Below are 24,919 nucleotides of genomic sequence, written 5' to 3'. Positions count from 1 at the left end.
CCGGTTTCGTTTAAGTTACGCACTGTGTAGGTTGTGTTTTCTTCGTTTACCTGTTCCTGGAATCTCCTGTGAATCATCTTCGTCTTCGTGTGTTTGCTACAACCCCATGCTGAAAACAAGCACTGTTGTGTCAAATAAATCACTGAATTCCCATACTTCTGTTTCTTGATTGTGTACTGGTTCTGGTCCTAATAAGACCCACTGCTATACTGTTGTGCAATCCAAGCAGTGGTCTCACATTACGAGCCACAACACGGACTTTAAGTTGGCCCTGTACGTCAGGTGTTACGGGAGGGATTCCGGTTCTGGTTGACCTCTTCTAACATTGTGGTGCCCTCACTCTTGATAGCTTGTCCACCATATGTAATGAGCTTTACTTTTTCAGCAGTGTTTAGGTGAGCTGAGAGTAGAGTAGAATGTAGTTGTTGGGCAGATATAAGGTTGCATTTGGCACCTGTGTCCACCTTCAGTTTTTTTTGGCCAGACCCACGCTTGACCTTTCTGAGTGACGCAATAGAAAGTGTCATCAGGTGGGTCTAGAGTTGTGTTCAGTTCATGCACTCGGTTGATTTTAGAGTTTCTGAATTGCACTGCAGTTTGCGGGGATGGTAATCACGACTTTGAGCTTGGGGTGCTGGTTTGTGTGATGGAGCAGATTTGCAGTGGTACCATTTTCCACAGTTGTTGCATTGCATATTGAAAGCTGAATTTATCAGAGGGAATCATCTGTCATCATCTGTCACTTTCAATCCTGCAAACGACGCAGTCGCATATCAGCTCAGCACTTACATTTCCAAAGTCACAGTTATTTTGAGTGTGGAAACACAATTCTCACCAGGAATGTGTGTTGTGTTGAAGACGTGTCTGTCCATTATTATATTCTTTGTGGGCAAGCAGTTCAGCGAACTTTTGCAACAATACATCGGGATCTTCTCTGTCTTCTCCCTCAGCGAATGTAAAAGCCTCGGATCTATCCACTACAGCGGAGCAAGCTAAGTTCAGCCGCGAATACGCCTGCACCTTCTTCAATACGTTTGATAGACCTGCATTTGAATATTTGCGCAATTTTTTTTTTATTTGCTCCAGTTGTCAGCTGAATGCTGGTCAATAATTAGTAGATCAATGTGGCAGAGACCTTGTGTCATATTTAACCACTTCTGACACCATGTAGATTGTTTCAAGAAATTATCTATGCTGTACCAAGTTATCAACAGAAAACATGCTTTATTTTCTTTTCTCCACAGCGTCATACATTTCCGTGTTTATATCCCACTCACCCGGGCCCCGTCCAAGTCCAAGTCCTTAAGGAGCTGTAGCAATATTTAATAACTCTAAGTGCACATCCTTTGAGACCGAGACTCATCTCTTGAAGTCCGACCTTCCGGAAGTTTTACCTTTATCTAACTTCATCAATTCCCTGTGGACCAGCCAGTCTCCGGAAGCACTCGAGGAAAGCTTCCAGCTGACTCCTAAACAAACTCATCAAGAGTCTCCGTGCTCCACAACGCAAGAAACCGTCTATCAGTAGATCATTTCTAAGTTTTGTCTTTGATTCTCTGATGTTCTCAGGAGGTTGTGGTTAACTAGCCGCTATTTTCAGTTGTTCTTGGTCAGATCTCGACAGTTTTTCAGTGGTTGTTCTCTTAATTATGTTATGTTTCCTAAAGAATCTGAGAAGTGTGTACCTGAGAGAAGAAAATTTCATAAACCTGTGTGATAAAGTCACATTATCTGCCACCGTTGGGTAGCAGCACTGATACACACACATAAGCACAAGTACATACTGACCTCATTCATCCATCTCGATCCTCCCTGCCTTTGCCGCTATCATAGGAGCGGGTGCACACGCGATTATGATAGCACATGATCATTCAGCCATTTCTTCACTCTCTCTGCAATATTAATTTCCCGGTCACTTCATACACTTATAGTGCACTGTCTTGTCATTTCGTCCCTGTGTTGTTTGTCTGTGTGGGCGTAGTCAGTCTTCCCGCGGGAAAGTTGGGCCGGCCAAACTGAACGATCGAGCGACGTTCGCTTATGACGTCACGGCCGGGTCGCGTCGGCGCATCGAAACCGGAAGCTGACGAAACCATTGTCTAGTGTGAATATGTGTTAGTGTGTGCATTTTAAATGCAAGAATTATGTGTTACATTTATTAAGTGTGAATGGATTATGTTTATTATTATTTATATATATATAATATATATATAAGGAATTAATTATTATGGATGATCAAATAGCTTAAGAAATTTGTATGTTTATAAATGTTATATGTCCCTTTAATTGGTCTGGCCCAAAAAGGGGCGGGGTTTGGCCTATTTAAGCCAAAGCCAAACCTGAAGTCAAGACTTGTTAACCAAGTCGGAGCGAGAGTGCAACTGCGGTGCCTCAAGCAAACGTTAGTATACTGTGGATACCTGTTTTGCCTTGTTGGAGTATTTTCTGGTTTTATTTTTCCCTTTTGTTGTTTATTTGGTACTTTGGGTTTTTGTGTGTGTCATTTAATGGACACTTGTATATATTTCACTATGGACTATCTTCCCTATTGGCACTGTAAATAAATTCCACCTTGCACGAAGTGCTTCTGCGAGTGCGCCATCATTTTTTTACATCCTCACGGACTCAGTTACCCCCCTCTTCATCACAACCTGTTATAATTAATTATACCTATTTCCCTTTTGAGCTAAGTTGCTATAAAGATCTATATATCCTTGAGGCACAACAAAATTTACCAATTTTTAAAACTAAAGGAATGCATAAGAGATACCAAAAACTGGATTAGTAACTTCCAAGAAAAAATAGAGGTTTAATTATTGAACCTGAAGAACCTGGGTGTGCTTTTTAATAGCAATCTGTCATTTGAAAAACACATTTTCTTATATTAGTACAACCATGCTTTTTCATCTTAAAAATATGTCTAAATTACAACATATGCTCTCAGATTTCACATGAAGAAAGACAATTTCATGCGTTCATGACCTCAAGGCTAGATTATTGTAAAATACAGCAGCTAGAGTTAGCCCAGTTCTGTATTGGCTGCCTATTAAGCATCAAATTCATTTTAAAATCTTAGTGATTACTTATAAAACCCTGAATGGTTTAGCTCCTCAGTACTTAGACGAGCAACTATTGCATTACATTCGTTGTGGTCTCAAGACCCATCTCTTTAACCTAGCATACACTATCACATTTCTATCATTCAATTGACCTTAAGGGATTGTTAAGGCTGGTTCACACAGAACAGCAAAAACGTGAGACACTGCTCAGTGGAACGAAGTAAAGCACAAGGTGTAGAGAGGCATTTTTTAAAAGTTAAACTTCTTGAACGTTAGCGGCACGTTTTTTTTAGAACGCCGTGTCATGCGCTAAAGACGCCAGTGCAATGGTTAAAGACATCATAGCTTTTAGAAGCGTTTACATTGAAAAACAATGGAAAATGCGTTCTATGCGTTCTTAGTCTGCGTTTACACTTGGCATTAACATGCGACCTGTATCCGGATGTTGTCCACACACACATTGAAAAGACGAGTGTAAACGCGCTTCTGATGGGAATGTGATCCGACCAGCGTGTCCTGGTTCTGAGGGAGTCGAGGACGCATTGTGATCTGATCTCAGTGTAATGTAAACGCAATCCAGCCGTCGTGTGTGCATTCACAGGTGGACGTCACACAAACCCCCCCACTGCCATTATTCCCCCTCCTCTCTCCAGGAATTGAGTGCGAAAATATACTGAAATATTTGCCATTTGCCAGGACCATTCATTTTCTGTAAAGAACACGCATTAGTGGAGTAATGAGCTGGCAAAACGATAATGAGAACGGCTGATCTCTCTCTCTTTTTATATAGATTACATAAACAGAGAATATTTCTTTTAGTTTTGAATTAGATAATTTAAAACTACACACTTAAATGATTATAGAGATATATTGCTCATGTCTGAGTGAATAGTATTCGCTGAGTTTTGTTTGAGTTTAGAGACGTGCTTCAGAAAAAAAGTTCACGGAGACGGAGAGGCAGAAAGCACTCCCTGTATATTTTCTTTATTTTACAAAAGTACAATGTTTTATTTCGATTGTAAGTGGACACATAAAAAAGTAGACATTTAACAGCTTATTTTTTCATATTTCTTAAGTCTGTATGACCAAAACTGACAGAGTATTTTAGGTCTATTTTGCTGCTATGTAAAAAAAACCGAGCAAAACGCGCCCGCGCGTTTGCCGACCTCAGAGGGTTAAAGGTCTATGTGGCGCCCATAGCTGCTTACCACATTCCTTTGGGTGGTATGTCTTTAGGGAGAGACCCTTTGGTAACACGTTTTCTCCGTGGCACTTTGAAGTTGAGTATGCACTAGGGTATCAGCATGGGATCTTGCTGTGGTGCTCCAAGGCCAATCCCTGGTTCATTTTAAGCCTATTGTTTCTGACTCTCAAGATACTGTTCCTCCTAGCTAACACTTCTCTTAAAAGATTTGCAAGATATGTTGGTTGCCCCTTCGTGCTTGGACTTTGCGCCCGGAATGGTAAAGGCGTTCCTTCACCCTAGGCCAGGTTACATTACCAAGGTGCCCATTAATGTGGCCAGATCTTTTGTATCGCAAGCCTTCTGTCCTCCTCCATTCCAGGATTCAGACCAGGAAAAAGTACTCTGCTGTGTCCGGTTCGGGCATTAGAGGCCTACGTCCACAGAGCTGCCCTTTGGCATAAATCTGAACAACTGTTCATTTGTTTGGGTTCTCCTAGCAAAGGGTCCCCAGCATCTAAGCAGAGGATGAGCAAGTGTATAGTCAAGGCTCTCTCTCTTGCGAATAAGTCGGTCGGACTGCCTTCCCCTATGGAAGTCCGAGCCCACTCCACTAAGAGTATGGCTACTAAGGCTCTCTTGTCAGGAGTTTCACTTCAAGATGTTTGTGATGTGGCAGGCTGGTCCTCACCACACACATTTGTGAGGTTTTATTTTATTAAAGTGAAGTGTTATTTTACATTTGATTACAGTTTCTGAACCTGAATACCTGAAAATCTTAAAACACTGTTTATTTCAATTGTATATTTGTTCAGTTGTATCTATTTGTTGCAAGTGCTAATTTTGTATTTGTTCTTTCTCAATTACTGAGTGTTTACGCAGGACCCGCAGGTCATCCAGAGCTTGCTTGGCCAGGAGGTCGCCCCAGGAGCAGCCCCCCCCAGTGCCCACGTCCCGCTGGTAAAGATGGGTCCACAGGATGACCCGGACGCGTTCGTGGACCTCTTTGAAAGAACAGCGGATGCACCTGCTCCCGCTGCTGTCTGGAGAAATGCAGATGGGAGCACAATCTCCGTCTCTGCTGTGAGTCTGCATGTTTGCTTGCTTTTGATACTTTATTAGATCCAAATAGTATTGTCTCTTTGTTATTATGTACTTTAAGTCATTTTAAAGGCTTTGGTCTATTTTAATTGCCACACACACACACACACACACACACACACACACACACACACACACACACACACACACAAACAGACTTGAAAATGAAACAGACTTTATATTACATGAGAGATAAGACCCCCACCTGGTAATAACAGCACTAGTACTTTGCACTTTAGAGATAACATTTGACTTCTAAACTACAGTAGCAACCAGCCAGAACACCCAAACCATCCCAGCAACGTTCATCTGTGACATAACGGTGGGAAAACTATATAGTTTGAGAGACATGCATACAAAAACACAAACAGCTCTGCATAATATTTTACTACCAAGACCTTCACTGGCCCCCAGAGGTCCCCGGACCCTGTTGTGACCCGCATGGTTTTCCATATAGCCCACATACTTTAAAAATAATAATTATTGAATTTGCATATTAAACTATTTTGTTTTATAATTTAAGCTGCCTTTATTCTCTTCCATAATGGACATCTGCTGTAAACAAGCTTTAGTTCCCGCCACTTCCTGCTGCTGCCAGTCGCGGAAACAAACACCAGTGAGTGTGTGAGTGAGGGAGTGAGTGTGTGTGTGTGTGTGTGGATGGGCTCAGGGTTGACTGGGTTTATAGTTTCTTATCTGCAATTGAATTATCACGTCACGGAAACATTTGGCGCACGAACCGACAGCTTTCGGCGCGCGAATAATGGTCGCGCACATGGCACATTATGGAGAAACTACACAACTGAACGATAGGTGAGTGTCGATGGCGAACTGCTGTACATCATCCTCTGAGCAGAGCTCGTGCTGCTGCTGCACGCGCTGGACGTAAACAAAGAGCGCGCGCCGTCGCGCAAAACTGAAAGTACCACAGTAATAACAGTGCAGTTACGGGGGATTCATGATTCAGGGTTCCGCAGATCACAGTCACATGAAGTTTATTTCTCCGATAAACACTCTGAAAGGACCAATGCACTGATCTGCACGCGACTCTCGTCACTGCATCATTAGACCAGCATCCGCCATAGCCTCTCTATTTGTGTTTCAGATTATAAACTGGAAAGTTCGGGATCTTAAGTCAAATCGTGATTATGTAGGAAGCGAGGCGACCCTCTGGATGCGAATGTGTCAGTATAGTACAGTATTGTAGTATAGTATAGTATAGTAAGTAGCCTACTATGGAAAAGGCTCGAGTTTTAAATATTAATAATTCATTGTGACGTCGGTTGGCCAATAACGTTACCTGATTGGATCAAATGCGTTTACAGTTTGGTTTATGAATATTTAAGATTAAGAAGAGCCCTGGGCCAGGGGTCTGGGTCTCTAAACATAGTTGAACGGTTACAACTAAATGTTTATTGAGTTCTGTCCATTCATTTAAAGTCCATTCAACCAAACGATGAATGCTTCCAAAAGTGAATGAAAAGCGGTTAATCCAAGTCTTCTGAAGACACACGGTCGCTTCATATGATGAACAGGTTTATTTTAAGGTTTTCTTTACATATAAACATACACGAGCTCATCAAAAATGGTAAACAGAAGCTGTGTGACGCGAGTAAACTAACATTGGTTCCCACACGGATCTGCGTGTTTACATAAAGACACCTGAGAATGTCTCTTATTGACCAGTCAATGCGTTTCTTCCTGATTTATGCACACTAAACACTGCTCTTCAGTAGGCGAACTGACAGATATTCAGCAATAACCATTTAACCTAATAACCTCTCGTTCCCTATCAACGGCCTTCTGAGATAAGCTCAGATAAAGAGTGGCACAAAACCAATTACACACTTCCCATACGCTGAATGCTGCACTTCAGTTCAGTGTAATCTGAGCGCTGGGATCCTCGCTCCACATTCACGAGTTTAGAACGGAAAGATGTGGAATATTGCGGGTGAACCGTCTACTTTGTGGTATATAACAACACCTCATATATTAACCTGTGGATCGTAATGGGAACACTGCAACAGGCCACTGGAAGTCCCACACTGATGTCCTGAAGAAAGTGTTGTGTGTTAGATGACTGAAGCACACCATCAGGACACTGAGGTCTGGCAATGCAAATGAGATACAAATATAATATTTGTTGTAGCCTCCCATTTAACACTATAGAAGGGTCACACTTTATTTTAACGTGTCCCTGACTCTCTGTTACAGTGTAATTGTACATTTATTGAATAATATTAATTAACTAAATGTACTTACTACAGGGTTAGGATGAAGGTTTGGTTTAGGGTTAATTGCGTGTAGATATTTATAGTTTATTTATAGTTATCTACAGTGACTACATGTAACGTGTAACAATGACACAAAATGAAGTGTTACCTATAGAAGTTGACTGAACTATGATGACTTCTGCTTCTGAGAGCCCCACACATGTGAAATGCTCCATTAACATGCACCTTAATGCGCCGCCTCTGACCACTGAATGGATGAGGATGTCACGTGGCTTGTGAGTGACAGATGGCAACTGTGCATCTAATTGTAGTTAATGCAAAGAAGTTTGAATCCCCTGCTCCGCACTGCATCTTTCATAAGGATGGTCATGTGTTTGGTGAGATGGCAGAGCTTCACTGCGGTCCAGACACACTCAGGACTGATAGCGTTCCCACTGCAGACGTAGTTTGTAAAGACATCTGTTTGTGGTTTCAGTGATCTGATCACAAAACGCTGTAGACTCCTGTATTTCACGAGTTCAACTGCATTCAGTATTAAAGTGCTAAACAGATCTGGATTGCTGTCCTTCCGTGCAGAAGGGATTCAGTCCTGATTTTCGGCTTGAGTGCCAAACTGACCCTCTGAATTATGGTATTGGATAAAATGGGGAGGAATGTTGTCACTGGGGCCTGATGAGATGAAATCCACCAACAGTCAGAGACAGGAACTTATCAGAACATTTGTGTTTGTGTTGAAATGAAAGGCACTGTTTTAAATGTTTTTTCAAGAGTGCATGTGTGCTTTTCTGAATCACTTATTGTTTCTGACGTTATTGTTAAGTGTGTTCAGGCAGTGAAGTGTCAGATGTCAGTGGTTGCTCTTGTGTGCGGTTTGTTCCTCTAGCCCGAGGTCAGAGTGTGCAAACAGACGGAAAGCCGCCCACAGTGCTGCTGACACGCTTCATGAAGCTCGCTGCTACTGCTGCATGCACTTTACATCACAGATTGTTGGCATACTTTGGTCCTTTCACTGTTACTTTTTAGTGTGAATCATCATAATTGACCAGGACATGATTAGAGCGTGCAGGAGCTAGTGTGTGTGGCTGGAGGTAGGCCTGCTTCAGGGAGGGGTGCAGTGAGAACATGAGATGCTGGCTCTCCATCGTTTCCTGTGATTGCATCTCATGTGACAGGCAGGGGCGTGTCTATTTTAAATGGGTTGACAGTCAGTCCCAGCCTCAATAGAGGGCGGATGCAAGTGACCAACATGAGCAGAACTCATGGTGAAAACTAATGCAACACTAGTAAGAAGTGGTAACCTGCTATTGTTATATTAGGGTCCTATTTAAGTGTTTGAGTGATGTTTGCAGTTTTTTTTTTTTACGACCGCTATAACTATTTTTTCAATACTTTTAACAATTTTTTCTAAACACACAATTGGCAAAACGGTTAATTTCATGCTCAAAATCACATATTGTAAACTAAACTCCAACACTAATTTTCAAAATGCAATAAATCACTAATACATTAGGCTACACTATGGGCCAGCTTGCGCCAGCGCAAACCCTCTTTTGGCATTAACAAACTACTGTCAAATTAGCGCTGACAAGGTGTGGACACAGTTATTTTTGCGGCTGACCTTATGCATTTGTAGGAGTTTCCCTTTCAGGAGCAGTATTTATGGGAGCAGAGTATTTAAATGAATCACGCAAGGTTATTTACTAAGGTTTGCGCTCGTCAATGTACTGGTATTTGCGCCATTATTTACCGCCCCCCCCCCAAAAAAAGCACGCCTTAAACCAGGCACTACCTGGTAGATTGCGTTGGTCATAACAGAAATGATTAGGGTGAGGAGCTTGGTCACTCGGGAGGAGCTCAGAGTAGAGCCGCTGCTCCTCCACATCGAGACGGGCATCTGCTCGGACATCGGCTCCGGCGCCTCCTGGACGCCTTCCCAGGGAGGTGTTCTGGGCACGTCCCACCGGGAGGAGACCCCGGGGAAGACCTAGGACACGCTGGAGGGATTATGTCTCCTGGCCGGCCTGGGAACGGCTCTGTGTCCCCCCGGATGAGCTGGAGGAAGTGTCTGGGGAGAGGGAAGTCTGGGCGTCTCTGCTTTGACTGCTGCCCATGCGACCCGGCCCTGGATAAGCGGAAGAAGATGGATGGATGGATAATAGAAATGATTGTCTGACCCATAATTAAAAAATTAATGACCCATCTCAAGGTAGCTTTATAGAATGCACGGTTTATGAAAAAAGGAAGACCGAGACAGAATTGCTGCAGTAAAGGCTTTATTTGCAACAGGACATTACTGCAAGCTAACAAAAACATGAAATAAAGCTGCAATTTATTAAGCGAAAATACAAAATATACAAACAGAAAAAGCCACAGAATAAAACTAATTTAATCTTCTAATCTGCTAGTCTTTTGCATTTGGTCAAATGTTCTCATCCACATCACACTGGATATCTTCTCTGGCAAGGCATCTTGGGGAGAATCTTTTGGCATGCCTCGTCCACCCCTGGCAGTGTTCAGCTGTGGTGTCTTAGCATGCAGCATCCATTGCATCCAGGAGGGGCATTTAGTCCTATGGACGATGGTCAAAAACCTTCCATCTCCAGGCTGAGAAAAACTCCTCAATGGGGTTGAGGACAGGGGAGTAAGGGGCCAGGAAAAGGGACATCATCCTCGGATGGGCGTCAAAACAGGCTCTGACTGCACGGGAATGGTGGAATACCACATTGTCCCATGTGAACACTAGGGCTGGCACTTATGAGAAAAATCTAATTCGAACGGATATCAAATACCAAGCTATGTATTTGAATATATTAGAATATCTACCCCACCCCTGGCCGAAAAATATATAAATAAAGACCCGTAACGGAGATTCAATCAAAACTTTACTAACAGTCTGACAGTCATGAACATGACTCCCAAAATTACACTTATAGGCCTCATATCCTTGCAAATAAAGGATATGTGTTTCTGGGGCTATTTAGACCTGGCCACTTCATGCGTTTTCTCAGATCGGATAGCTATCTGATTTATCAAAACGATTCCATTTACACCTGGTCACATAGGCCTAAATGTGTTTTTGCACAATCCGATCTTCAATTCCCGTGCTATATGCAGATTTAATGTCACCGAAAGCAACAGATATGAGCTGTATTTTATTGATCATCAGCTAACATCAAAGACTGCAATAAGAGAGAGCGGCAGCCCAGGTAAGATCATTTCATTTCTTTACTTTTAATGAAGATTATTATTATTGTGTGTTAAAGCGTCTGCGACTTACTTTCACTTTGATTTGATTGGCTTGATGAATAGATAATCTGCGGTGATATGCTTGTTGCAGTGCGCCATCATATCTGACTATAACATAGCCTATATATATGGCCTGTAACACGCTTTCAAAATAACATGCTTTTTTAAAATAAAAAACAAGCGGCCTAATCATAGACTGTAAAGAATGCGCTACACATAGTTTATTTGTAGTTCGATTACGGATATTTCACGCCGGGTTCGAATGCATATTCAAATATCGAATAAAAAGTGACAGCCCTAGTGAACACACAAATTGTCAAGTGGTCTCCCACCTGTCCCCTCTCTACCTTTGGCACCAGTCTTTTGTGCAGGTCTTCTAAAAACAGGAGAAGGCAGTCGGTGTTGAAGGTCCAATCTACTGGATCAACATTATAATATGTGTAAAAACTGAGAGGATGGAATGAGAAGTTTTCTTGTCTTTCTCTCATGCTGTTGAAAGGATCCAAATATCCACTGGAGTTTAGTACAGTAACCAGTGTAAGTAAGTGTGACTGAACCTCGTAACTCGAGTGGATCCCCAAACTGTCTGCAAAACCTCATACAGCAGCTCCACCCGTCTAATCGTGAATGAAGTCCTGCACACATTTTGGAGACTGTCTCTGCTTGTTAGCAGTTCAAAGGATAATGAAAAAACTAGTTATTTGATTAAGTATAGTGTTCTCTTTATTCAAAACATATGTGTAAGGCTTATGTTCCCTTTCGAAGGGAACTCGACAATACGTCATCGACGCTTTGGGGAACGCCTCAGGCGTGACAGGTGTCTGAAATCACAATCAAATCACGGCAATCACATTGACCGGCGACAGCCCGTGAATCATTACGTGAATGATTAACGTGCGACCTGGAAGTATATAAGGGCGCCTTGCAAACATGACAAATCATCTTTTCGTCTTCAGGGACTGTTTTGTCTGTAACCGCTTTTGAAAATCAGGTATTTATGAAATGCACTGAGAAGGCTGAGTGTTTTCAACTGTGCTTTTTCTGTCTGGAGGAAGAGCGCGCACAGGCAGTTCTTGAGGGAACTGCCTGTACAATTGCGAGCGTTTTTCTTTGAGAACGCTCCGATCTCGTCTGACCCTCTCCTTGAGAGAAGAGGGCTCAGCATCTGGGTGTAAAAAAAAAAAAAAGGGATCCCAGATGAAGCTCGCCGATCGCCTTGAGAGGGGTATAATCCTCTCAAGCGATGCGGCGGCTGACGAGATTAAGCAGTGAGTGCTTTTCCGGACAAACAGGAGATGGCTGATGAGGGTGGTGATAATCAATCTTCTCAGCCACCCTGCCCCGTGTATGCTGAACTGGTGGTTTTATGGTAACGTTGGGGGAAAATCGCTCACTATGAGAGCGTTTTTTCCTCAGTCATAAAACCACTAGCTCAGGTGAGCCTTTCATTTCTTCCCGATCTCATACTGAGATCGAGAGGACATGGAAGAACCCATACTCTGCCCGTGTCCACAGACATCAGCGGGCTAGTCTCACTGATGTTGAGGTGATAGGAGAGCATGGGTATGTGTCGATGCCGCCCATTGACGAGACGTTTGCAACTATCTCGTGTCTGGACAGGCGTCTACACTGAGAGCTCAAACCCTGCCAGTTGAATGGCAGAGCATACACGCCAGCGGGTCAGGCCGGTGCTACCCTGCACATCATGGTGGTGTTGCAGGTACACCAGGCCAATCTGCTGGGGGATCTCGTCCAGGGGGTGGGGCCCCTGAGGCGGTTACTGAGCTGCGCCACGGAGTGAACCTGGCCGACATCGGGGAGAAGAGAGAAAGTCTTTCTCCTCGATTCGCCCTCGCCCTCTGAGCTTTTTGGCACCTCCGTGTAGGCGGTGGCTGGAAAGTTCAGAGAGGCGAGGGCGCGCTCAGCTGTATTAGGACAAATACATACCGCTGAGATCCGTATCCACACCCAGACAGACGGGAGGGCCTGGCCCATCATGGTCCGGGGACCTTAGACAGGGCCAGAGAGCCAGTGTCGCCTCTCGTGCGCCTCCTCCGTGGAGGAGTAGATCGCTGTAGAGGTGCAACTCCCGCAAGAAGAGGGATCTGAGGGAGGTGATCCAGCACGATTGCACACAGCATCGGCATGGATCACCTCCCCCTGAGGGCGTGATTATATCTTAGCCCTCTCCTCTCTTCCCCGACTCCCCAGACACTTTCTACATCAGGCCTGAGGCTGGGCTCATGGTTAGAACAATGTTCTGTTGGCCTGCCTCTGCTTGGTTAGGAGAGTGCCTCTTTCAGGCATGTATAGGTGGTAGACCCCATGTTCATAAAGAACTGTCTGGTAAGTCTTCACTTCGCACGCCGCAGGTGAGCTGAGTGGTCTTCTTTAAGAGTAATTTGTGTGCAACTAACACTAAAATTTATCTCTCTACAGACCTCGTTCCCTGTATAGAGCTATGGGGTCATGTAAGTAGCCACCTCAGGGTAGAGTAGTTGGTCTCCCTCCCATAGGATTTTCATCTTGGAGTATAGACTGACGCTAGTGCTTCAGATAGATCTTATGTCCGGTCCATGGGACCGTCTGACTTCCTTCCTGAGTACATCGCCCCCTTGAGCTCTGTTTGGGTTTTCAGTGGGCTGAGCGATTCTGCAGCCAGTTGTATGAAATAATAACTATTTTTCTAGTAAGGCTGTGGCTCCTCCGAGCCCTCAGGTAGATCTATGCTTGCAGGCTGGCCCTCACCAGGGCCGCCTCTGTAGCTGGCCTAGGCTGTGCCAGGGATAGTGGAGGCGCTCTGCTTAAGCATTTCTGCCTCTGAACCTTCACTGTGTGAATATAGGTTCCTAGCATCCCTGTATGACAGCCTCCTCCAATGGGAGTCGTTAGGCCAAGGCCCGCCCCCTTCTCTGCATTCTGGGGCGACAAGTGTAATGCAGCGTGGTGCAGAGGCATGGTTTATAAAGATCCTGGGTTAGGCCTCAAATAGGCCTCCCCGGTACAATGTGTCTTTATTGAGCAGGGTTAGGCCGCCTTTCGCCTCACTAAGAGGCTGGGTCTGTCTGCCCGACCCTGCCGTGCAGAACTAGCATACGGATATGGGCTGCCAGTATAGGCTTTACTCACCTCGCTGAGCTACTGCTCGAGCGTCGGGTTGTAGGTGGTTGGCTCACAAACTAGCCCCACTCCCCTAGGTTGGGCACAGATACTTTTTCTGTCACCCCTAGAGCCACTGGCGGGCCCGCACCCTGGTAAACCTCAGGGTGAGGTGGAGAGTATTCCCCTGTGATACAGGGCAGGTCTGAGTCCTTCACTTTCAGTTCTGTATTATCCTACCTCGCACCACTATGGCTCGGGTTGAGCGGAAAGTTCTAGCCTTCACTTCTTTTTTGGTCGAAGTACGCTCCCCTGAAGCCAGAGCATTGCCATGAGCTGACGCCCATGCTTACAGATGGTAGGCCCCTGGCTCTGGGGCCTCCATTGAGGCAGAGTGGCGTATGTTGTACTCCCCTTGCTCAAAGGGTGCTAGCGCTTTTGCTGAGTACACTGCCATGGGCAATGTGATTAGGTACCAGAATGCTGTAGGCGCTGTGTAAACAGCTTATCTGCCAACGAAGGCTGCGCCATTAGGTAGTAGGCCTCAGCAGGCCTCCTGTATGGGCAGCCCCCAAGTGGGCGCTGTAGGCCAGCTCACTTCAAAAAAGTGTTGCTGGCCTTGGTGGTTCGGGCAGTTGACTCACTGATGGGTAGTAGGCCCTAAACAGGCCTCCTCGGAAGTGAGTCCCAACTTTGTGGGACTTACTTGTTGGTGTGGTATGATTCCCAACAGTGTACCTTTGGAGCAGATTGACTTGCTGTCAGCTAGTAGGCCCAACCAGGCCTCCCTGATAGGCGAGTCCCCAGTGGGCTGGCCTTAGCAGGCCGCCTTCGAACCGTCACCCAGATTCAGGGCTCATAGCTACCAGTTGTTTAAGATTACTTTCAGGTAGTAGGCCTCCTCAGGCCTCCCTGAAGGTGAATTCCCACTTACGGTGGCTATCAGGTAGTAGGCCTTACCAGGCCTTCCTGTAGGCAAGCCCAAAGGACAGGCAGCTGGACAGCTAGCCTGACCTACTATCGGGTAGTAGGCCTCACCGGGCCTCCCTGAAGGCATGTTCTCACGTAATGTGATTATCAGGTGGTAGGCCGCCTACCGGGCCTCCCTGAATGTGAGCTCCCAAGTATTGTGGCTGTCAGGTAGTAGGCCTCACCAGGCCTCCCTGAAGGTAGTTCCCACATACTGTGGTTATCAGGTTACAGGCCTCACCAGGCCTTCCTGGTCATGAGCTCCCACATGCTGGGGTTATCAGGTAGTAGGCCTCACCAGGCCTCCCTGAAGGTGAGTTCCCTCATACTGTGGTTATCAGGTTACAGGCCTCACCAGGCCTTCCTGGTTATGAGTCTCCACATGTCAGGTTACGGGCCTCACTCGGCCTTCCTGAATGTGGGCTCCCACATATTGTGGTTATTAGGTTACAGGCCTCATCCGGCCTTCCTGGTTTTGAGCTCCCACACACTGTGGTCGCTAGGTTACAGGCCTCACCAGGCCTTCCTGGTCATGAGAGCTCCCACATACTGGGGTTATCAGGTGACAGGCCTCACCAGGCCTTCCTGGTTATGAGCTCCCACATACTGTGGTTATCAGGTTACAGGCCTCACTAGGCCTTCCTGGTCATGAGAGCTCCCACATACTGGGGTTATCAGGTTACAGGCCTCACCAGGCCTTCCTGGTTATGAGCTCCCACATACTGTGGTTATCAGGTTACAGGCCTCACCAGGCCTTCCTGGTTATGAGCTCCCACATACTGTGGTTATCAGGTAGTAGGCCTCCAGGCCTCCCTGTGAGTGGTTCCCCAACCATGCTGGGTTCTGGAAGCTAGTGGCCGCCTGCTATCAGTTCAGCTGGCCTTATTAGGCCGCTGCTAAAAGCGAGCTTGTGCCCTGGCTCAACTAAAGTGTTCGTCCTCTGCTACTGGTTCCCTCCCGGAACTTCTTACTCTGCCTACAGCCTGGTTTCCTACCAGTCGGTCCATTGCTCCCCTCACTGAGGGTCACTATGAGTGTTTGGACTCCTGAGTCTGGTCAGACGGTCGTAGGCCTCTCGTGAGGCCTCCCAGTTAGATCAGCCCCTAGGCCTTCACAGGCCTCCTCAGTGTTTCAAACACAAACACTGGGTAGATCCGTGGATCGAGTAGAGAAACTCCCCTCTCTAGCAAGGGTTGTAAAGCACTATGCTGAGTCATACTCTCCGGGATATCCCGTCTCTGAGATCCGGGCTGAGGGTTCACTGCCAGCTTCGCAGTCCCTCGGGTTGGATGCCTTACCTAAGGCAAATGTCCAGAGGCTCTGTTTCCAGACAGACAGGAATTTGGCCAGACTGAAGTGTCCGACGTAGTGACACCAGGTCAGGCCGTCCTGGTGGCATTTCGGGTGGTATATTCCCCCGAATAGTGACTGGCTGGGGTTCCCTCGGGTTCCCTAGCCACATTCCCTAGAAGGGACCCCTTCTAAATTGAAGTTGTGGTCCTAGGCCTTTGAGCAGGCCCAGGTAGGCCTTCGGATTACATATTTGGAGTTCCTCCTGTTAGGCTTATAGCTTGGGCTATGACCGTAGGGAATGCTGTCACTGACAGCCCAGTGTGACCTGAGGGTGAGTGGTTCTTGCATTTCATTTGAATTTGCTGGTTCTGACAGTTGTCACTGCCTCCTGGCATGCACTCCCCTCAGCATGGCGGAGTGGGTATTTCGTTCCCCAAAGCGTCGATGACGTATTGTCGAGTTCCCTTCGAAAGGGAACGTCTCAGGTTACAACTGTAACCTTTGTTCCCTGAGAACAGGGAACGAGACAATACGTCTCCCTGCCATGCCTCGGGGCCTGCCTACCAAACAGTCCCTTCAGACGAAGGATGATTTGTCATGTTTGCAAGGCGCCCTTATATACTTCCAGGTCGCACGTTAATCATTCACGTAATGATTCACGGGCTGTCGCCGGTCAATGTGATTGCCGTGATTTGATTGTGATTTCAGACACCTGTCACGCCTGAGGCGTTCCCCAAAGCGTCGATGACGTATTGTCTCGTTCCCTGTTCTCAGGGAACAAAGGTTACAGTTGTAACCTGAGATGTTTTATGTATTTGTGGAGCGGAGAAGAGTGTCTCAGTCTGGGATCTATTTATTGCCAATAAAGCCTGTGCGTAACACTTCATCTTTTATAACACAAGCATTTTGCCAAATATATTACTGTAAATGACAGTAAAAACTGAGTGCCCACATATAGCTACAATAACCTTTGTAACCTGTAAGTTGATAAAAACTTAGCCTAATGCGTCAGATGCAACCGTTCTAATGACGGACAAAACACAAAGATCCGACATTCACTGGTGAAAAACCTTGTAACTCTATTTTGAGCTTAATTTTGGGAAAATGTAAATAACATAACGACACATGCAAGTGTATGAGCATAAAGCCTAACCCATTACTAACTTTGAAAACAAGGTGTATTAAAAAAAATATATATATATTTTTTAATTTCCGGTTCTACACTGACCTGCAATTTTAGCTGCTTTCAAAACACACCATGCTGGATATAACCTGCCATGTTAACATATCCTTGGATAAACTCATGTGATCCAACAGCTAATGCCAGGACACTGTCTTGCGACTTACATAGGATGACTTGACAGCTGAGCGCAGGCTTTTCACTCACGTTAGATCATGCGTCAATGTCATATTTTTTATTGTCCATACTAATTGAATTTATGATTTGTTGACTGCCAAATAAAAATCTTAAACAGAACGATAAAATAACGTTATTAACCAGTTAATGGTAATTTCAAATAAGCATGTCTGTTCAAGTCAAGTCAACTCATCTTCATTTATATAGCGCTTTTAACAATGTAGATTGTTTCAAAGCCTCTTTACAGTAATAAACATATAATTTAAGGTAACAGAGATTGTTTTGGCTTTATAGCGGTTCTTGAATAATGATATTTTCCAGCCAAAGTTAGTTTTGCCTGATTCACTTCCGTCGGAACGATCATTAGTTAGTAAATTAGAGACCGCTAAGACAACATTGTTTTCTCTAAACAGACTTTAAACGCGAACCTGTGAGAAATGCTGATGACGCTCACGTGCGCATCAAGAATTAATTCTATAGTTATGCGCATTTGAATATATGTGCGCAGGTTTGTAATTCCCTACAAATTCATTGTCTGGCCTTAACATTTAGAAACAGAATTTTATCACTACGGGGTAGATACGCGAAACCGAAATTATCCCGACAACGCTTTATCTGTAGAGTAGGAAGAGGCTAGTTGGCACTTCAGCACTGCGTTGTCATCGGGTCCAGGCGAAGGTCCTTCGTCAGATCTGGATACGGCCTGGATCCGGCAGGCTGCGGGAAAACCTCAGGATAAACAGAGACACTAAAATTAGCGTAGATGCCATTCTTCTTATGATGTAACGAGCACATCAGGATTTATGGAAGGTGTTCCCAGTTCCGGCTGACCTAATCTATGCAGCCTAACATTGAGTTATAGAAGTCTATAATGCATTATGTGAATGCTAGGTCAAAGAGATGTGTCTTTAATCTAACTTTGAACTGACAGAGTGTGTCTGCTTCCCGGACAATGTTAGGAAGACTGTTCCAAAGTTTTGGTGCTAAATAGGAAAAAGGATCTACCGCCAGCAGTCGATTTTGATATTCTAGGTATTATTAACTGGCCGGAATTTTGTGATCGCAGTAGACGTGAAGGACTATAATGCGTTAAGAGCTCGCTCAAGTACTGCGGAGCTAAACCATTTAGTGCTTTGTAAGTAATCAGCAATTTTTTAAAATTTATACGATGTTTAATAGGCAGCCAATGCAGTGTTGACAGAACGGGGCTAATATGGTCATACTTCCTGGTTCTGGTAAGAACTCGAGCTGCTGCGTTTTGGACCAGCTGTAGTTTGTTTATTAAGCGTGCAGGGCAACCACCCAGTAGAGCATTACAATAATCTAGCCTTGAGGTCATGAACGCATCAACTAATTGTTCCGCATTTGTCAATGGCGTAATTTAGATATATTTTTAAGATGAAAAAATTCAGTTTTACAGATACTAGTAACGTGACTTTCAAATGAAAGATTGGTATCAAAGATCGGTTCAGAACATTTAAACTTGATTTAGTTTTTGTTTTCGTACCTTGAACCGGTTCGGAGACCTGTATAATACATTCAAGCATGAAAACCTGTTGTAGAAGAACCCAAAAACAACTTCAAGACTTTGTGAAAGGTCCCCTTAAAAATTTTTTTTACAACAATGTAATGGACATGGATTATTGGGACTTTATTTATGGAGATGTCTTCTGTTAGTAGCTGCAGTCATTATACACTATTGGGCAAAAAAGAAAAAAGAAAGAAAAAAGGGGCCAATCACAAAATGGCTAAACACTAAGCTTTTAATTGTGTTAATCAAAATTGGTCTGGACATTTGCAAATATTTTAAGCAAATGCACTACTCAAAGACAGAATTATTTTTTGGCAGAATATGGAAAGTTGTGTGTAGATTGATGAATCACAATGAAACACGAGTTGCATGGTAATGCTCCAGAACGGGGTCTTCACAAATCTGCTGAGAAATATAATAATAAATGCTTCTCTACCACAGTGAAGCATGGGGGAAGAGGAGCCTTTTTAGCGGCTACTTCATTGCGAAAAGTCATTTAATGAGTGCAGTAGAATATTGCAGAATGGCTCACTTCACACAAATTAAAAGTTGTTATTAAAAGAGGAATGAGATGTTATTTTTGCTCCTGCTCACACTGCAAAGACAAGCAAGAAGTGGCTTGAGAACACGTCAAGTCAAGTCAAGTCACCTTTATTTATATAGCGCTTTTTACAATACAGATTGTATCAAAGCAGCTTCACAGTGATAACATGAAAATAATACAAAAAACAATTTCATCATCATCCACCTTTAAGGCAGATCTATAATATTGTTGAATATTAAATGTCCCGAACTAAGCAAGCCAGAAGGTAAGGCAACAGTGGCAAGGAACCAAAACTCCATCAGTTGACAGAAGGGAGAAAAAAACCTTGGGAGAACCCAGGCTCAGTCGGGGGCCAGTTCTCCTCTGGCCAACGAGCGAACAGTGTATGATTATGATTCAGGAGTATTACAGGTCAGAAGTTCAGAATGAATCAGAGTATTTGTCCAGTTCCTGTTTGTTGAAGTCGGAGTGGAGAGGAGGAGAGACTGGTTGACACTTCAGGTCAGCGGCGTCGTCGTGTCCTGTCGCTGGTCCTTCATCAGATCTGGATACGGCCTGGTTCCGGTGGACAGCGGTAAACCTCGGGATAGACAGAGAGACTAATATTAGCGTAGACGCCATCCTTCTTATGATGTACCAAGTACATCAGGATTTACGGGAAGTGTTCCCGGTCCCGGCTGTTCTAAACTATGCAGCCTAACATTGAATTATAGAAGTCTATAATGTGTTATGTGTATGCTAGGCCGAAGAGATGTGTTTTTAGTCTAGATTTGAACTGACAGAGTGTGTCTGCTTCCCGGACAATGTTAGGAAGACTGTTCCAAAGTTTTGGTGCTAAATAGGAAAAGGATCTACCACCAGCAGTCGATTTTGATATTCTAGGTATTATTAACTGGCCGGTATTTTTGAGATCGCAGTAGACGTGAAGGACTATAATGCGTTAAGAGCTCGCTCAAGTACTGCGGAGCTAAACCATTTAGTGCTTTGTAAGTGATCAGCAATATTTTAAAATTTATACGATGTTTAATAGGCAGCCAATGCAGTGTTGACAGAACGGGGCTAATATGGTCATACTTCCTGGTTCTAGTAAGAACTCGAGCTGCTGCGTTTTGAACTAGCTGTAGTTTGTTTATTAAGCGTGCAGGGCAACCACCCAGTAGAGCATTACAATAATCTAGCCTTGAGGTCATAAACGCATGAACTAATTGTTCTGCATTATTCATTGAGAGCATATGACGTAATTTAGATATATTTTTAAGATGGAAGAAAGCGGTTTTACAGATACTAGACACATGACTTTCAAATGAAAGATTGGTATCAAAGAGCACACCCAGGTTCCTAACCGACGACGAAGACTTAACAGAGCAGCCATCAAGTGATAGACAGTACTCTAGGTTATTACATGTGGAAGTTTTTTTGTCCAATAACTAGAATCTCTGTTTTTTCTGAATTTAGTAGTAGGAAATTACTAGTCATCCAATTTTTTATATCAGCTATGCATTCCATTAATTTTGTGAATTGGTAGGTTTCGTTAGGTTTTGAAGAAATATACAGCTGAGTATCGTCAGCATAACAGTGAAAAATATAGCTGCAAGCAGCAATCACCGGGGCCAAGCGCAAGCAAGACGACAAGACATGCCAAAGTGGCTGGGAGTGTGAGACCAACTGCAGCTAGGAGCAATTGAAGACATTTAAAGATGAATTGTGGCAAAATGGTTGAAAAATCACATACATTAACTAAAAATATGATTATCACTTTCGACCAATAGGTGGCGCAGTTACGAAACTGATGTGATGTGGTCAGAGTGAAGTGACAATGACACATACAAAGTTTGGTGTCAATATGTCAAGGTATTGCCGATATAAAGCCTGAATAGTAATTTTGGCATCATGCCTAAACTTTGCCACTGCGGTATACGAAAACGGTTTTGTCTATCGACACGAAATCCATAACTTTTACTCGGCACGATCTGGAGATGACACGATCCGATTTTGGTGAAAATCGGACGTTCGTTCTAGGAGGAGTTCGAAAAAGTAGGTTTTAAAAGAAAATAAAGATGGCGGACAGGAAGTTTGACTGACTATGGCAAAATTGGTATCTATGATTTCAGCATAACCCAAGGCATCTATTGAGATCAGTGTCATTACTATAGGCAAATTTATTCAAAAGTTATTAGCATTTTTGGAAATTTCATTATAACTTTTGACCAAAAGGTGGCGCTGTCTCATAATATTATGAGTACCTTTAGGGCTTTGTACTGATGACCCATACTGAGTTTCGTAACGATACGTTCATGCGTTCATAAAATACAGCATTTTAGCACATAATTCAAAATGGCCGACAGCCAAAATGGCTGATATGGGAAAATTGGATATCAGTCAACTCAGCATGACGCCCTGAATCTAACGAGACCACTTTTGTGATTTTTGGACAAACCGTTCAGAAGTTATAAGCAAAAACATAAATTCTTCATATCTCCGGACCAGTAGGTGGTGCTGCGCCGAAACGCAGCATGTAGCCTCAGGTCATGCTTGTGATGATATGTACCAAATTTGGTCTGAATCCGATAAAGCGTTGTGGAGATACGGCCTTACGTCTGTTTTCGCAAGCGCTACGTAAAATTTATTTGAGCGGTATTCGAGAACGGTAATTCGAATCAACTTGAATTCCATAACTTTTGGTCGTCAAGGTCTGGAGATGATCTGGTTAATTTTTCGTGAAATTCGGAGCAACGGCCTAGGAGGAGTTCGAAAAAGTAGGTTTTTCGGAAAATTCAAAATGGCGGGAAAACTATTATGACGGAAAATGACGTCACAAGGTGCAGTCGAATCGTCGTGAGCTCAGGAATCAGAGGAAAAAAGAATTTTGTTTCTAGCCCTTGTGGTTCAAAAGTTATTAGCATAAACATGAGTGAAACTTTGGACAGCTGGTGGAGCTAGAGGGAATGAGTTGGAGACTCCAAATTTGCTATGGTGATAGTTCAGGCTGTCCTCTATCACTGTGCCAATTTTCATAAGTTTCCCGCAAACGGTTCTATAGGCTGCCATAGACGCCCAGTCGGAAAAAGAAAAAGAAAAAGAAAAAGAAGAAGAAGAAGAACCGGAACAGATACAATAGGTGCCCGCACCTTCAGTGCTTGGCCCCTAACTAATTCCATGTTTCCTAATGATATCTCCTAATGGTAGCATATACAGAGTGAACAGCAGCGGTCCTAGTACTGAGCCTTGTGGTACGCCATACTGAACTTGTGATTGATAAGACATCTCTTCATTTACTGCTACAAACTGATAACGGTCAGATAAGTATGATTTAAACCATGCTAGTGCAATTCCACTAATGCCAACATAATGTTCGAGTCTATTTAAAAGGATGTTGTGGTCAATGGTGTCAAATGCAGCACTAAGATCAAGTAATACTAATAGAGAGATACAACCACGATCGGATGATAAGAGCAAATCATTTGTGACTCTAACGAGAGCTGTCTCGGTACTATGATACGGTCTAAATCCGGACTGAAAAACAAGTCCATCAGGTTCATGTTTTGGCCTGATCAGAATCCAGATTTGAACCTTATCGTAAATATTTGGTCTTACATTAAACTCAAACGAACTGGGAGACATTTTTCAACTACTCATGAACAGTTTGAAGCCATAATGTGGAATAACACTAACTATAACACTAACTCTTCGTCCTGTAATAAGCTGACTGCACGTTTATCCAAACGGCTTAAACATTTAAAGAAAACAAAGGGGAAGGCTATTCCATGCTAATAACTTTATCTACAGTATTTGTACAATTCTTGTTCATTTCCATATTCGGCTTGGCCCATTTTTTGGCTTGCCCCCCTCAGGAGTGTAGATCTTATGTAGCCCCACCCCTTTTCAGCTGTGCTTGTTGTGTTCTGTCTTCCTGTTTGTATTTCCACAGCATAAGGGTAAGATCTAAAGAATTTATGAATTAACCACAATAAGTGAATCCACTTCACCAGCTAATTACTCTTCGACAGTGATGTCATAGAAATATACAGAGCTACCACAAAAATGTCTTGGTTACTCCCTGAAGGAGGGAACAGATGGTAACGTCTCCGTTCTCTCTTTAAGGGAACGGGGGTTACATTAGTAACCTAGACATTCTCATTCAGTCAGTCACGTTTGACGTTATGTCGGACCGATGTCATGGGGTACTTATGGAAAGCGCCATAGCCACTGAACTATGTTACTAGTGTTGGAGATGCAGATACTGGCAAGCTACAGAGTGCCCTTTTGGCTTTCACAACTGCTTTCACAATGTCGTAACCTACCCAGCTCCCCATGTAAGCCTGAGTAGGTAGTCCTCCATACCGAAGGAAATAGAAGGGACAGGGTTTACTCTGGGTACGGTCAAAGCTACTGTTCTTACCCCAGGGAAGAGGGCTTCGGAACTCAATTCCCATAGTTTTTCAGCCATGACCATAACGCTGGGGAAGCGTGCCCAATCCCAAAGGAGGGGAACGCTGCGGAGACCACACCCTGCCCGAAGGGAGGCACGTGTGGAGGTTACACGTAAGGACTGACCCGTGGGGCAGTACTACATATGGAAGATCTCTGCGGTAGGTCTTACCTATCTAGGGAGGAGCTACTACCAGCACAGAGACAGGGCAGAGCAGAACCGCCCAGGGAAAGGCAGGGGTTTACCGTCAGGGAAACTGTATCGTGGACAAAAAACATGGGATTACAGAGGGGGGAATCACATCATATGGGCATTTAGCCCAGTACAAATGCTGACTGGCCGGGCATGCACACGAGTACTGGGCCTGGTGTCGGACACCGCGTCTGACTGCCGTCGGATGCTGTAGGAATTAAATTCAGGGTTCGGCAAGTGGAGAACTCACATGAAGAGAAAGTAGGCACTCGTGTCCCCTGTTAGATGGGAATGGCGCCGATAGTGAGACACCGAGCCAGTCTTCCCACACATTATCTGTTTGTACCTAACACACTCTCGTAAATGTGTTAGGTGTTGCCCAGCCCGCTGCTCTGCAGGCCATGCACTAATGCCCATGAGGAAGCAACATCCCGAGTGGAGTGAGCTCTCACCCTAAGTGGGCACGGCTCTCTTTGGGACTGGTATGCCAAGGCGATGGCATCCCACTATTCAGTGGGCCAACCTCTGTTTGGAGACAGCCTTTCCCTTCTGCTGACCTCCAAAGCAGACAAAGAGCTTCTCTGAGCTTCTGAAGCTCTGCATGCGGACCACGTAAACACGCAATGTACGACCGGGACTTTGGGCACGTATCCGGGTCTCAGGATGGCTTGAGACAGGGCCG

The 24,919-nt window shown here is 44.4% G+C and overlaps 1 protein-coding gene across 2 annotated transcripts in view; it reads left to right on the top strand.

Moving 5' to 3' along the window:
- Positions 1 to 5,933: 5,933 nt before the first annotated feature.
- The window catches only part of LOC306996406 (NACHT, LRR and PYD domains-containing protein 1a allele 5), a 51,178-nt gene continuing 32,192 nt past the window's right edge, over positions 5,934 to 24,919 (top strand). The window contains exon 1 of one of the 2 annotated variants that reach the window (XM_079608851.1): positions 5,934 to 6,156. In XM_079608851.1, coding sequence (XP_079464977.1) covers positions 6,107 to 6,156 — 50 coding nt within the window. In that variant the 5' untranslated portion in view covers positions 5,934 to 6,106. The remainder of the gene's footprint in view (positions 6,157 to 24,919) is intronic. The other variant, XM_079608850.1, reaches the window with a different exon arrangement.

Source organism: Phoxinus phoxinus, assembly GCF_949152265.1.
Source record: "Phoxinus phoxinus genome assembly, chromosome: 4".
Lineage (NCBI taxonomy): Eukaryota > Metazoa > Chordata > Actinopteri > Cypriniformes > Leuciscidae > Phoxinus > Phoxinus phoxinus.
This window is presented reverse-complemented; position numbering and strand designations above follow the sequence as displayed.